This window comes from Diadema antillarum, unplaced genomic scaffold, assembly GCF_040938485.1.
Source record: "Diadema antillarum isolate AM-2024a unplaced genomic scaffold, OU_Dant_1.0 seq00000152_RagTag, whole genome shotgun sequence".
NCBI classification, from domain to species: Eukaryota; Metazoa; Echinodermata; class Echinoidea; order Diadematoida; family Diadematidae; genus Diadema; species Diadema antillarum.
This window is the reverse complement of record NW_027271225.1, coordinates 45,468-60,040: the sequence shown is the minus strand read 5'-3', so window position 1 is coordinate 60,040 and position 14,573 is coordinate 45,468. Positions and strand designations below refer to the sequence as shown.

General features: G+C 36.6%; 1 protein-coding gene across 9 annotated transcripts in view; it reads left to right on the top strand.

Annotated features, from left to right (window-relative positions):
• Positions 1–14,573, top strand: part of LOC139727805 (protein 4.1-like) — a 154,677-nt gene that overhangs the window by 111,376 nt on the left and 28,728 nt on the right. For 8 of the 9 annotated variants that reach the window (XM_071638779.1, XM_071638777.1, XM_071638778.1 and 5 more), the window contains 6 exons: positions 1,291–1,427; positions 4,758–4,799; positions 7,449–7,499; positions 11,405–11,548; positions 12,301–12,363; positions 13,934–14,044. In XM_071638779.1, coding sequence (XP_071494880.1) covers positions 1,291–1,427; positions 4,758–4,799; positions 7,449–7,499; positions 11,405–11,548; positions 12,301–12,363; positions 13,934–14,044 — 548 coding nt within the window. The remainder of the gene's footprint in view (positions 1–1,290; positions 1,428–4,757; positions 4,800–7,448; positions 7,500–11,404; positions 11,549–12,300; positions 12,364–13,933; positions 14,045–14,573) is intronic. The other variant, XM_071638782.1, reaches the window with a different exon arrangement.

The window sequence follows — 14,573 nt, the reverse complement described above, 5'->3', positions numbered from 1 at the left end:
AACAGAAGAAGTTATTAAAAGTGTATATGTACATGTGTAGGTTACTCTTTTTATAAAAATGATGTCTACAAACCATAGAATCTTTCTGTTTTGGCCATGAACTTGAAGTGGAATATATTTGTTTCTCTTAATATCTCAGTGTTGCTGTGCAATTTGGTGATATACTGAGCAATTTTTAAGCTCAACCCTCCTACCTCATTTGATGTTAAAGGAAATCATGGGTTTGTTTTACACCATACTTGTGTCATTGATCAGCCCTGGCTTCTTGATTAAGTTTACATTTTCTTTTTAATTCTGACATACACTGATACCACAATGAATCTACGAAAGCCGTACAGTGTAGTGGTTTTCTCCCAGCTAGCTGGCAGTGATGGTCCTCATTACTGAAGGAAAGAATAAACGATATACAGCAAGGCACTCTTGGTTGTGTGGCATACAGTTCTTGAGTTGTGTGGTTTTCATGTGTCTTCAAGTATGCATGCAAATCAAGAGTATTCACATTTAGAAATTACTGTGTTCATGAATAACCAAATTACATACTCGAGAATATATTGAGTATGCCAAAAAGTAATGTGCTTTCGTGAAATTTGTTGAAAGACACATTTAAAGGACAAGTTCACCTTCATAAACATAATGATTGAGAAAATGCAACAATATTAGTAGAACACATCAGTGAAAGTTTGAGGAAAATTGGACAATCGATGCAAAAGTTATGAATTTTTTTAATTTTTGTGTTGGAACCGCTGGATGAGGAGACTACTACAGCTTGTGAGTCATATGCGTACAACAGTATAAAGAAAATATAAAAGAAAATTCAACATATTTTCACTTTTTTCGCATAATAAAAGAGCAATTGACTTGCCTCTTTCTAAAGGCAGGGGGAATAATATTACCCATAACATTTATCGGTAACGAGTCAGGGGAATGTGTACTTTTTTCAAAAGATGGAATTTTGTGAAATTCTCTTTATATTTTCCTTATATTGTTGTACGCATGTGACATCTAAGTTATTCATACACTGCAGTAGTCTTCTCATCCAGCGGGTACTGCAAAAAAACTTCAAAAATTCATAACTTTTGAACGGATTGTCTGATTTTCCTCAAACTTTCAATGATGTGTTCTACTAATATTGCTACATTCTCTCAATCCTTATGTTTATGAAGGTGAACTTGTCCTTTAAAGAAAGAAAAAATGTAGATCGCTAATTTTCCTTCTTTTTTTTTTTGGCCACATCTACTGAGACCAACACAATGTTCTTACCCTTTTATTTGTCATGTTCTTGTTGTCAAGGTTACGGCTCCAGCCCTCGTGATGCTGATAGGGAAGATGAGGTCATTACGCCAGACAAGGCACGGACGCTCGAATCACGCCCTCACAGCGGCTACGAGGCCCATGTCCCATATGTCGACAATGAGGAAGAAAAGAAGGTAATTTCAGAAATAAGTCCTAAAGTCACAGCATAAGCTCAAGTTAAATCAGATTTAAGTAGTCGGTTTTTACGCCTTGTGCCACGGAGGGTGCCGGAAGCATTATCTTTTGTCTCCCTTATCACAGGAAATTGATTTTCATTGTACATACATTGTAATACTTCACTCTCATTACACTCTTAATTTCCTCACTCCTGAAAGTTCTAACATATAGTACTAATAGAGGAGCAAAAGGGAGCACACTTTTTTAGATTGTGATCTGTGGGCCAGACCCTATTCTGCATATTTTGCACACAAACTCCAACTGCTGTAAAACCAGAAATTGCTTGAAACTTCTGTGAATTTCTTGTAGAGCCAAGATTTGTGGAAGTAAAATGCATGCAAAGTTCTTGTCACACAATGCATTGAATGCCAACACGATGCTGTATACCGTACAAAAACTTTTTTTTTTATTGTTGGCAATTTGCGTAGGTTTCATGCCACAAGGAAAGCTGTCGGCTCCAATTTGCAAAAGTTTCATGCCATGAAGGTTTCTGGATTGACAGTACCTTCTCTTGGGCAAGTTCTTGTCAGTTTACACTCTTCACAGCATCAAAGGTTTCAAGTGTACTATTTAGGCAGCTGGGAGAATCCTTCAGTTTTCTGAAATGTCAAACAGAAACAATATTCAGCAGCTATTACCCTTGAAATTAACCTGTTGAGGAGAAGTCCTGAGTATACTCGGGCAAGGATCTGTGGGAAATGTGGGTTGTAGCAAAATCAGCTCGTCCTCAATGGGTTAAGGAGATGCACTAAAGTCAGTTAAAAAAGATGTATTGTTGAGATTAATGGTACTGGGGTGATTTTATTTGCAGTCATTAAACCAAAAGCCTTGATAGATAAAAATGAAATCCACAAAATACTGAAGATATTATTGTTATGCTCTCTATGATAGTGTAATGGCTGTACCTGTGGAGATATTGTGTAAAGTAGTATAGACATTTTTGCATTATCTGCAAATTGCAGCTGTTTCATGATATATAAATTTTATGTTTGCCAACACGGTTTCTGCCTACTTAAATACACAGGTCAATATCTGTGCTATGGTCCTATCCTCTGAATGCAATGTCTGCTTACTTCCCCATTTCATTACTTCTGTTCTGGACATTTTTATTTTTCCTCAGTTTCAAGTGATTTCTTTTCTGTGAAAGTTGAAAAGCAGTTTTGTTTTTCTAATCAAACATTTTGTTTTTACATTGTAAGTGCTTCAAGATTACAAACTGTGTCTTATATACCCATGCTGTGCTTGGCAGTGCAGCGTATGTGAATGTATATTATGGCTTTGCTATTGATAGGCGATCATTGGATCCAGATTTATTAACATGCATACTATGGCAGCATTGTTCTGGTATTTTGTCAGTTTTGCTGCTATCTGTAATAGAAGAAGAAATTGACCACGTCTTAGAATGCCTTTCATGCCTGCATTACCATTAGTCAATATGATAAGATAAAGGACAGACAAAATATTTATTGTGAATAAAGGAGAATATATTATGCCATTTAAGTAGTCATCGCATCTTTAGCATTTGAAGTTGATTATGAAAGATGTCAGTACAACGCATGAAACAATGTCATGTGCAGTGTCTCAGTGTGTAGAGTCCCAGTGTGGACAGTTTTTCTGTCTAGTCTGTTATTAGCTGCAGATGTATGAATATGTGACCTCAACCTTCAGTCATTATCTGGATTTGGTAGAGCTTAATAACAGTAGGCAGCTGCTCTGAGCATTGTTTGGAGAACCAAAGAAATTCAAGTTTAACACTTTCTGTGCCAGGGACTTTAGACGTTATGTACATCACTATGGGTTTTCTGTGTCAATCATCACTCATAGCACACACAGGATTAGAAACATGATGACACTTGTAGGCATTTGACAATTTTCAGACTTGTTGGAAGGTTGCTATTTTGGAAGGCTACTATTTCACAGTGGAATGGCATGATATCAATATTTATATCAGTAAACTTTGATACTAGTTACGGTGTAGCTGGAAATGCTATGACAGATCAAGCGTTGCAACAAATTGATTGCTGATGTACAAACTAGGACATTTTGGAAAAGGCTGATTTGCTGTCTCTATAGCGATTGCAGGTGGTAATGAATGATGCCGAATGTTAACACAGAAGGACAGGGTGACTTTATTCTCTAGTGTCTTATTCAAAAGTAGATCTGTTCGGGGGTTTTATGTGAAATTTAGTGATTAAAGGAGTAGAACAGTGACAGGTGTAGCCACACTGGACAAGTGTAGTCTCATACAAGAGTGTAGGTCTGACAGGAAGTTAATGGAACACGATATCCCATTGGGACTAGGTATTGAAAAAGCTGTAATGAGTCAGTAATTGCAGTTGCAAGGGCATATCTTGATAAACGTGATAAAAATTAACAAAGTTTGATCATCCTTGTGCTTTGAGGGAACATGTTTGTACACTGTGCAGCATTCATAGGACCATGTCAGCTTGGCTTGATGGTACCCACAGCATGCTGTGTTTGCATTGTAAATATTTCAAACATGATATTTATAAAGCATTTGAGTAGAGAGCTTTGTAGGTTGAAAGCATTGTAGTAGAGAGCTTGATAGCTTGGTGCTATTATACCACTGGAGGAGAGTAAGGTGTGGCAATCAGAAAAAAAAAATTAAATATTTCTTTCTCTTTGTACCAAATTCCCTTTAACATCCTCCTTGCTCTTGAATGTAGCAAAAGAAACAAATTCTGTTCTAAAAACTTGCTATTTGTGACAAAGATGCAAGAAAAAAGTACTCTATATAAACTACTATGAACTCACCCAATTCACCCATGTGCCGTTTCGGCTATCAAATGAATGGTGCTAATAAAGTGATGATAAAAGGGTTATATTCTGCTTAGACTTTCTGCTAGGACCTTACCGGGGAGGATACACCAGATACATGTATGTCAGTAACTTTAGAATCCTTGTCTTGCAGGATTATATATCACTTCCAGTTAACATTCAAGGTATAAAACAAGTGTAATCATCTTGCGTCAGCTATTCAAACACTTTCAGGTTACAAGTTGATGCATTAATTAACTCACCACTTTCTTTGACTATTGTCCATTGTCACACCTCGCTCTAATATCAGCCTGAAAACCGCCCTGTCTGTAGAAAGAGCATATATATATTATATATTTTTTTCCTTTCTGTGTCTCTCCACACATATCCCATCAATTGATTCTCTCCATCCTTCTCCTTTGGTCTCATCCTATTATCATTGATTACAAATTTCCCTCCTCAACAACTCACACCTACTTCACCTTCTTACCGCATTTCACTCCTGGAAGAAATCACAGCGTGTTGATTCGGAAGACGGAAGCCGGGATGCGGTATGTCATGAGAGGCTGGGTTTTCTCTCGACACAAAATAAAACCAAAAGAACTTTACAGAACAAGGGGCCCATTTCTTTGACACATGATGGGTCACTGTAGAATTCTGTGTGCCGTAGATTGGGTGGCTGTATCAGAAAAACATGCCAGAGAGAGAAAAAAATTACACACAGATATTCATTATTGATGTTTTAGCGTGTGTTACATGCTTTTGTATTTGGTACAAAGTGCAGAGTTCTTGAAACTAGTTCTTTGCTTTTCGGTCGCTAGTATGTTTTACCTGTAAACTGCATCTGTCAGAATTACTATTCCTGTTTTACTGCTACACTGTACATCGTGAAGTAGGATTGGCGTTGCGATAGATAGAGGCAGAGGTAAAGAAAAGGACATGGAGAGATGATGCCAGATTTACTGACACAACAAATGTTACCAGCAAATACAGTATGCATCATTTCCCTAATAGTTTTTTCTTCTTGTTTTTCTGAGTGAAAGGAGAAGTTGAGATCCCAAAGAAATGGGCCCCAGTAACCATGGCAACAGTCTGCTTGTTTCTGTCCTGTTGATGCATGACATGGTCCATCAGCTACACACTCTCATGCAACGAATTTTTACGACTTTTGTTATTAAGTTAACATCTCAGATCATATGTGATATTCATCTATAATTTTGTATTGTGTGTGAGTGCGCGTGTGTGTGTATGTATGCTTGTGTGTGTGTGCTCTACCCCGTTCATGACTCCAGCACATAAGGAGAGTTTTTTATTCCCTTGTCACAATTACTTTTCCCCCTTCTTGAAGCATGGAAATCTGACACATAACAAAAGCTTTTGGCATGGTTTGATAATACGCCAGTTAGGAGGTCTTTTTTTATTCATTTTACTTTTTTCAAGTGGCATGCTTCAATGGTTGAGGGGTTTTTTCCCTTCTGTTTTTTTTTTTTTTCAAGAAGTTGCTAAGATTTGCATTGTGAGCATGACCATTAAAAATCAATCTTCCTTCATGAGTGACATTGTAACTCCAAACTTTTGTAACTTGTTTTCTGTAGGACAATGTGCTATCGCTGACACTAGTGTTACTGCGTAGTTAAAATGATAATGTACTCTTGCAAAAGATTCATTAGTCATTACTTTGCAGATGACATGCGTTCTATACTGTTGACCCAGTATGTTTTAATCCTGCAGAGGTAATTAGTTAATGGGTTTTGTAATTAGCCTGTATGTAAGAGCTAAAAAAGTTGCATATGTATTAAAGTTGAAATTTAATCAAATGACTCTCAAACTTTGCTTGTTTCTCCCAGAGATTAAGTGTCTTCTCTCCCCCCTGAAAATGGTCTGAAAGTGTTTCTTAATCTGAAAATTCCACCGGGAGGATTGTTAATGCATTATCTGCATCATGCTTTCAAGGTTTGAAATGTGAAAATTTTTCCGGTCATACTCATGAAGGAAGAAATAAAACAGATTTGTTCTGAAGTTGATGTCTTTTTAAGTTTATTTGGTAAACCAAGCTGTATTTCCTCTATTTTTTGTTTGAGTTTGCATTTATTACTTTCTTTTTGAGTTTGTCAAAAGCCATGGAAGTTTTTGAGTTTCAAAGAAAGTCTGCAAAGTGTATATCGCTGTCTACATTGGTCTTGTAGTTTTGATTTGTGCCAGCCTTTGGAAAATAAAACTTACCTGATTACCGATGGTCAGATTATTTGAAAGAAATATCTTTGATATCAGAGTCTGTTAGTGTTAGAAATGCATTAAGGAAAACATGTTGAATGATTTGTAGTGAACAGGTAAGGCTTGATGAACATTAAGTATTAAAATTTGATAGAATGATTTTGTTCTGAAGAGAGCATGCCTCAGAATTTCATGATTCTATAGTTAAATATCAAAACATGTCATTGTGTAACCATTGTGAACGCCAGACTGGGTTGTTAGAATTCTCGATGAATGCAAGTACCAGAATGCTGTAACTGCTATGATAATCAACTGTCAAGAATAAGCACATCTGGCGTTTAGATTTTTAAATATCTGTCCAAATCAGCCTATAGTCTGTCCAAAAGGGCTTTCAAATTTTTATTGTTTTGCAAGCATTGATTTGTCCAAGTGAGTGGCAGTAGAAAAGAGCTAAGTCTTTATTTTGTGTAACTCTGGTATGAACTTGAATGCTGTCATAGCCTGGATTTGTTCACTCAAAGTGCCTGAGTGCTGTAGTTTTCTCTGAACCATTCTCATAATCATTGTCTGTTCCATGAAGACTGATCACACTGAATTGAGACATTTACTACCAGGGACCTCATGACTCCACACTAAAAGATATTATGTAACAGAAATCAGGCTAGGAAGTTATGCCAATGTATTTGTTCCTCCTCAACAGTGAGATTGGATCTATCCAAATGCTTGGGAGATTTTAAAACTGCTGTAATTCTTGTGATGATAACCTAATCTTGAATTGATATATCTCTTCTTGTCTCTACTTCTCTCTGCCATCCCCATCATCAATCTCGACTCTGCCATGATTACGCATATCATTAAATGAATTGTGGGTAATCACATGACACACACACACGCACACACACACAATTCTCGTGCACACTCACATGCTGGCATACATCCGTACGATTGCAATGTGTGATTGCGATTACGACGTTGGCTTCGGGCAGGAGTTGGATTTGACATCGGACGAGGGGGATTACGACGGCGACACCCAACATGTGCGCGAGCTCAAGCTATCCTATTTCTCGGTCTGTTGAAAATTAACTTGCATCGTTCGCAAGGCTAACACTACCACTCTATCTCTCTTCTGACTCTCTGGTCTCCCTCATCCCATTATCTTGTCACCCTTTCTCCTTCCTTCCCTTACTTGACCTTTGACCCTGACTCCACTCCTCTCTTTTTCTTTTCATCCTCATTTTGATCCATTTCTTTTCCCCAACCAGTGTGAAACCCATCCGTTTTTAGATATCATGTAGTGCTTGTGCAGTGTGACTCTGTAAATTTTGTGGAAATCAATATGTTATGTCCCAAACCCCAGAATGTTATTCCCAGATATAACCACAAACCTCAGCCCCCTGTCCAGTAAAAAGCAGAATGCATCACAAGCATTAGTGTAATCACTGTCTAGAGTAAGTTATACCAACAAAAGTGTTTCCATTCATCATGGAATGCTCGTTATGGTGTAAGTTGATTATAGATGTTTGATGATGATGGTACAAATCTTAGAAATCTGTATTAGCTTGTGCTTTATTTATTTATTTGTTTTTTAGACAAGATTTGTGGTGCAGAAAGGTAAAACAAGATTATTTTATTTATTGTATGGCTTATCATATATGATTGGTTGAAATTATCCAACAAAGGAACAAGTCCAGAGTTTTTTTAATATTTTTTTTAATGTCAGTGTAAGTAACAAAAAGTTTCTTATACTCTGATAATTTGTTTGAAGCGATATTTTTTTATTGACTTATGGAATTATCCCTTGTGCTGTCTGAATGCTATTATTTCATAATCAGAAGGATATTAATATCAAAAAGTCTGCTGTTGTATCTTCCCCTTTGCTTCTGATTTTTTACTTTTAGGTATCTTGCCTCAGTTCTTTGTTTCACTTCATTGCAATTTCTTTGCTGCTGTTTTCTTTCTTTGTGTAAAAAAATCAAAACTTTTTGTTTTTAAAACATGATAGAGCCATTTGCCGAACAGAGCACCATTAGTGTTACGATGAATTGTAGCAAATACGACCTCTCTGTAGGTATGAAAGTTAAGATCTGTGGGGAAAACTTCAAATTACAATTGAATTCATTTATAATACATTGATTTGTGGAAAAGCAAGAAAACATATGGAGGTGATAAATCTCACAATAATTCTTTCACTGAGGCTAATTACTGAGAAGAAGAAGTCCTAGTCATTCCAAATCCTAGAGGAGTGAACAGAACATTTTGAACTGAGAAGTTAAAACACACAAAAAAATCATGTCTCTCTTTTAGGATATCCTTCCCTTATTTTACCCCTCATCCTTCAGACCATTCCATGATCCAGAGATCTATCAAAATAAATTAATTCCTGTCTATATCAGCCCTCTTTCCATCTACAGATATACCTATTCCATTCATAAAATTTCTGATTATTAAAGAAAAAAGAAAAGATTATGTCCTCTTGTTGTTAAGTTCCTAGTGGCATGAAGTTTAAATTCTGTGAGCCTGTCAGCTGGTACTTGGAGTGCTATGTGTCAAAATAACACAAACCACTTTAACCACTGTGATTGCTTTTCCTTCCTTCTGACTTGCCGTTGGATTGTTTATGCAACTCCCGTTTGTTTTATGTGGAAAGTGAAAAGGCATTCCTCTTCTTGGTTTGATTCTTTTTGATACGACACCTGATAGTGGGTTGGTTTGCTTCGTGTATTCTTGCCGTGGAATTCGTGCCAATGTGTCTGTCCAATCCTGTGCAGTCTTTTGTTGTAATGCATTGTGCAAGCTTTGTCTTGTTATGTTAAACTGCAAAGAAGAAACACATGAACACACAATCACACTAAATGTAGTGTCATTTTGTTTAGATAGAGTTAAAGGGGCCTATATTGTCTTGGGATAGAAAATACTGCATTAAAAGATTCAAATATCAAACTGTATTGTAGTCTCTTTGTATGTCTGTATATATATGCTTTTTTCAAAGCTGCTAGAAGCAAACTATTTCATGCATCTTGCCAAAAAAAAATGGATAATTCCACTGCAATATGCCAGGAAGTCAGGATTGGTTTGATTATATAATTCATAATCGTATCAACTGCATTTTTTTTTTCAACAAGAGTACTGATATAGTAAACCAAATGCAGACTTAGTTTTACTTCGTTTTCACCTTACATTTGTGTGTGAGAGAGAGACATTGTTACGATGACCTTTACAAGGAATTTGTCCCATTGTGCGGCTGTTTTTTTTTCAATGAAACCTCTTCCATCAACTCAAACCTTGTCAACAAGGATGGCAGACAACTAGTCTTGGAAACCATACTAGGCTGTCAAAACAGTTTCAGTACAGCTTTTGGAAGTAACAATTACAGTGCATAGTAACAGATATAATCAGTGCCTCACTGTGCCATAATGTTCAAGAATACATTAAATAACACTTGTAGAAATAACCGTAAAACTTCCCACCCCCTAAAAAACAGCAAAGGAGAGAGAAAAAATGCTCCCCTTAAAGCAAACAATTGATGTAGATGCATTTTTCACATTGTGAAATAAATTTCATTGTTCCAGACATGCACACATAAGTATTGTTGTTGATGATTGTTATTATCTATTGTTATCACCTCATTTTTGTTTTCTTTTGATTTTGATAATCCTGCTAGTTAAGAGGAATGTGTCTGGAATGTGGCGGAATTTGCAAAAGAAATATTGTAGAACAAACTTGGCAAGGTCTTTCCAAAATCTGTGCTACACAAGTCTCGGAGTGAAATAAAGTAGTGTTAGCTTAGGCTATGCTCATGAATGAAGAAATGTTTTGTTCACAGTGGAGATTCACCGTTCATTTTCTTGTTCCATATATGGCAAAGAAGAACTTCTCATGCCATCTTGTCCTCATCTTCTTTGGAATCACAGAAAAATTGCCCCAATTCTCTGATTTCAAGAAACTATTTTCCTTTTACCACAATTGCTGATGTGTGCATTTAAAGAATTTTGTACCTATGTGAATAAAGAGACATGATACACACTTTGATATGATAACTCAGGAATGAAAATAGAAGAGGAGTATTGTGCCAAGAAAATTTGACTAGCCCATCTGTATTTATTTAAAATCATGATGAGACTAGAGTCTTCTGTAGACATGTAATTGCTTTAGAAGTGATTTCCCATTCACAAAAAAAAAGAAAAAATAGAGATGAATACAATGTAGTTCTGCTACACATGAGATAATTTTGATCCCTAATTCCTTTGATACAGATATTGCCTGTTTGGATATTGTAATGTAATGCAATTGTACACCAGAATGAACCTTTGTATGTTTCATATTTGTTGTTTGTATGGCTTGGATCAAAACTAACCTCATACTCTAGTGAATGTGGCCACTTCTCAATTGCCAGATGTAGAAATTGTGAGACTGTTGAATGTGTGACTGTAATTGCATGATTATGTAAAGGCAAATCCAGAGGGGGTTCTGGCTATTCTAATCATTTCTTAAACATTACATTAGATTGGATTAACATTGCATTGATGATATAATACCTAAAGGAAATATCTATAACTGGCAGATTTGTGATCAAATTGATTTTGCAGTGTGATACAAGAACACCAAAAATCCTACTAGATATCACTGTTTTGTGGAGTTTACAGGTGGTCGCTACTTTCCGTTGTGTTTTACATTATAATCTTTCAGAAGCATGAATCATACAAGAGTAATACTCAGAAAATGTTTCTTTTGAGCATCGTGAAAGGAACGTGATTCATGAAGACATTGCTGGTCAAAAACTTCAGAAAACTCTAACCACCAAGGACTGATCCACCTCAAGAATTGAAATGAGCTCATTTTTCGTGTTGTCTATTTCAAAAGATGACTGAGGTAACATGCGTTATTCTGTCAGTGGGCCAATGTGCTTTTACCTTACTCGTTTGGTTTTCTGTACCCCCTGCAGCGGTCAGCTGACAACATGGCGTCGAGTCCACCCGTGGATCCAGAAGCAGAAGGGGACCCTGACCTGGGAACATACCACAAAGAAGTCACAACGGTCACCACTACCAAGACTACGACCTACACAGTGGAGAGAACTGGGGATGAGGTTGGTATCACACTTTTGCTCTGGAAGGAAAACTCACTGAGATGGTGTCAAACATTCATTTCCTTCTATATGTTCTCATGCCAAGAAAGTGGGGACTAGGTTGGCATCGGGTCTCTCTGTCTCTGTTTTACTCTCAAAGATGATGACAACCTTTTTTGGTGTCAAAGCTTGGGGGTGTTTCTTAAAGCTGTTTGTAAAATTACGTACGACTTAAGAACGACTGGTGATCAGTTCTTGTGCTGAATTATTGAAATTCTGATGAGTATAGCACATCAGAACAGATTGCCAGTCATTCTTAAGTCATTCGTAACTTTACGAATAGCTTTATGAAACACCCCCCAGGTCACAAAGTGATAATGAAGTTGGAGACATTCACTTTCCCTGTCGTGTTTTGTTTTACACCCCCTTGTTTTCCAGTGCACAAATATGATTGGAAGTGGCTTCACTGTATATGTTTCTCATTTTATTGACTATCATGACCTCACATAATGTTTAGAATTGATTTGTGTTGTTTGTGCTGTAGTTCACTCCAATATTGGAGCTCAGTTATATGTTTGATGATCACTCAGTGCCTTTTCTGTAAATGGTGTGCAAGTTGGTCTAGACCACCTGGAAGCGTGCTGGTAAACGTGAAAAACTATGCTGGAAAATACAGCAGTGGCTATGTACACTGTAGGTTGAAATAATACAGTGCATGTCTGTGGTTAATTGTGTCTGTCAGTGTCACTGTTGATCATTCCATCTTTTAATAGAATGGTGAGGTTGTCACGGAAACCAAGACAACAACGATGAGTTCAGATGGACCGGAAGATGAGGTAACTCGTCTTTTCTTAACCTTTCTCTCACCGTTTCTCGCTTCTTCTGCATTTCAACATTTTGACCCATTTAACTCTCATTTTCCTTTCAGAAATATCACGTTTGATTTATCATATGCTTTACTCTCATCTTTTCTGTCATTGCTTTTCATTTTCTTCAAAACTCTCCAGAAGTATGGTGCTCTTTCACTAACATATGTTTGATTTTTCAGCAGATGGTATGGACACAAATGTTTTTGTGAATGTGCAAAATGACATAAATGTGTGTATGTGTGTGCTGGAAAAATGTCTTCACTAACTTATATTGACTCCATGGTTGATAGTGTCTCTTTTACCCTGCTTTGCCATTCTTACCTTCTCTCTCCACCAAGACAGAAACAAAATTTGTGAAATGCTTTGGTTATTACAGAGAGGTTGATATATTTGATGATTTTTAGCCCTCTGTTTGTAAGGAACTTTACACAAATCAGAGATCTCACTCTCACTTTATTTATTTTTATTTTTTTATTTGCTCTATTGTTGTCAAGATACTACAGATTAAGAATTTTTATGGTGTGATTTACAGTGTATTTTCCGTGTGCTTCTTTTACTAACATCTGATACTTCAGGTCACTACTATATGTTGAATATATATGTAGTTGAGGAACTTTTATGTTGTAGCTGTCTTTAAACAGTACTTTCCTATCACATTCCTGCTTTTCTCTGCTCTCCTGAAAACCCAGTTATTATTTATATAGAATGGTCATGCAATTCTATCATTAGTTTTTGGAAGTACTACAGAGGTTACTTCTTATCCATTGCAGAGTGTTTTAGCAATACATGAGCCTAATTCTCATGCAAATGGATTTTAGTTTGTAAAGTGTCAAATAAAAGTGATGATTTAATGGAAAAAAACCAACAACAACGAGAAAATGAAAGTTTGGAACTTTCCCCACATCTGTTCTGAAGTCTGTTAAAATTTGAGTCTGCTGAACATGATGTTAGCTAAAATTGGGATTCTGTTCAAATGGAGTCAGCTAAAATTGGAGTCCGCTAAAATTAGAGTCAGCTAAGATTAGAGTCTGGTAAATTGGAGTTTGTTAAAATTTCAGTCTGCTTAGACTGGAGTTTGCTAAAATTTGACTCATTAACAATTAATGTTTATGGCAGCTTCTTTCTTTCAGTTTATTCTTTTATTATCAGTTTGTTCATACTAATCATGTTACCATTAACCACAACTTGGCCTGTATGTCTTTTTTGTAAGTATGCACATGTACATAACTTGTGTGAGTGGAAGTGTCAAAATGAGATGAGTGCATTTCATGTGATATCTAAATTACCATTTTATCCTTACGCCCTTGAAGGTTCCCTATGGTTTTGCAGTTTCTAAGATTGAGGTGTATGCAGCAGTATGCCACATGGGCTATGACTGCTTGTGTTGTGAATGATTTTAATGTTTAATGCCTTATCAGGTATTGGTTTAGAACATAACCTCCCCCCCCCCCCCCTCTATGAGGCGTATACAAACGGTGCCTATGCTTCTAAGTGGTGTGTTGAAAAATGTTGAAACGATCATTTTTGTGTCTCCTAGCAACCAGACTTGTTGGAGGGTGAGCCAACACGGCTCGAGATCACCGAGGGACCTGAAATCATCACCACGACAACGGTCAAAACATTCGTCACTGACAGCTATGCAAATGAGGTATTGTGACATCAGCATTGAAGTCACATATACTAAATAGTAGTAAAAAAAAAGCGTATAAGCACATTCTGTCCTTTTGCATCCCAGAAAAATATGAGCAGCTCACGACTATTCATTTGAATCATTATTAATTCCTCTCTCAGTGCCAATGTATATTCAGCCTTTCTTTCTTGACATTTATATTAACTCCTATATTTACTCAGTATCCCCATGCTTACAGCAGCGCTAGCATCCATCCTGCCTTATATGGATTCTAGAAGGTGTCTTCTCTCTTCTACCACAAGATAGCATCTATTTCTTCAGACACACAAACTGTATCTATAACATTTAGTGAACCATGCCTCTTTCTATGGCTGTACATGTATATACCCAATAATCTTCAAAATTATTCTCACTGATGTATTTAAAGGGGTTCATGCTTAGCTTCAATCACCTGACTTCAATTTTCAGTTTTTTTCATATCTGGTACATATTTTCCTGTCTCTATGTCTGTGTTTGTGTGTGTGTGTGTGTGTGTGTGTGTTTGTGT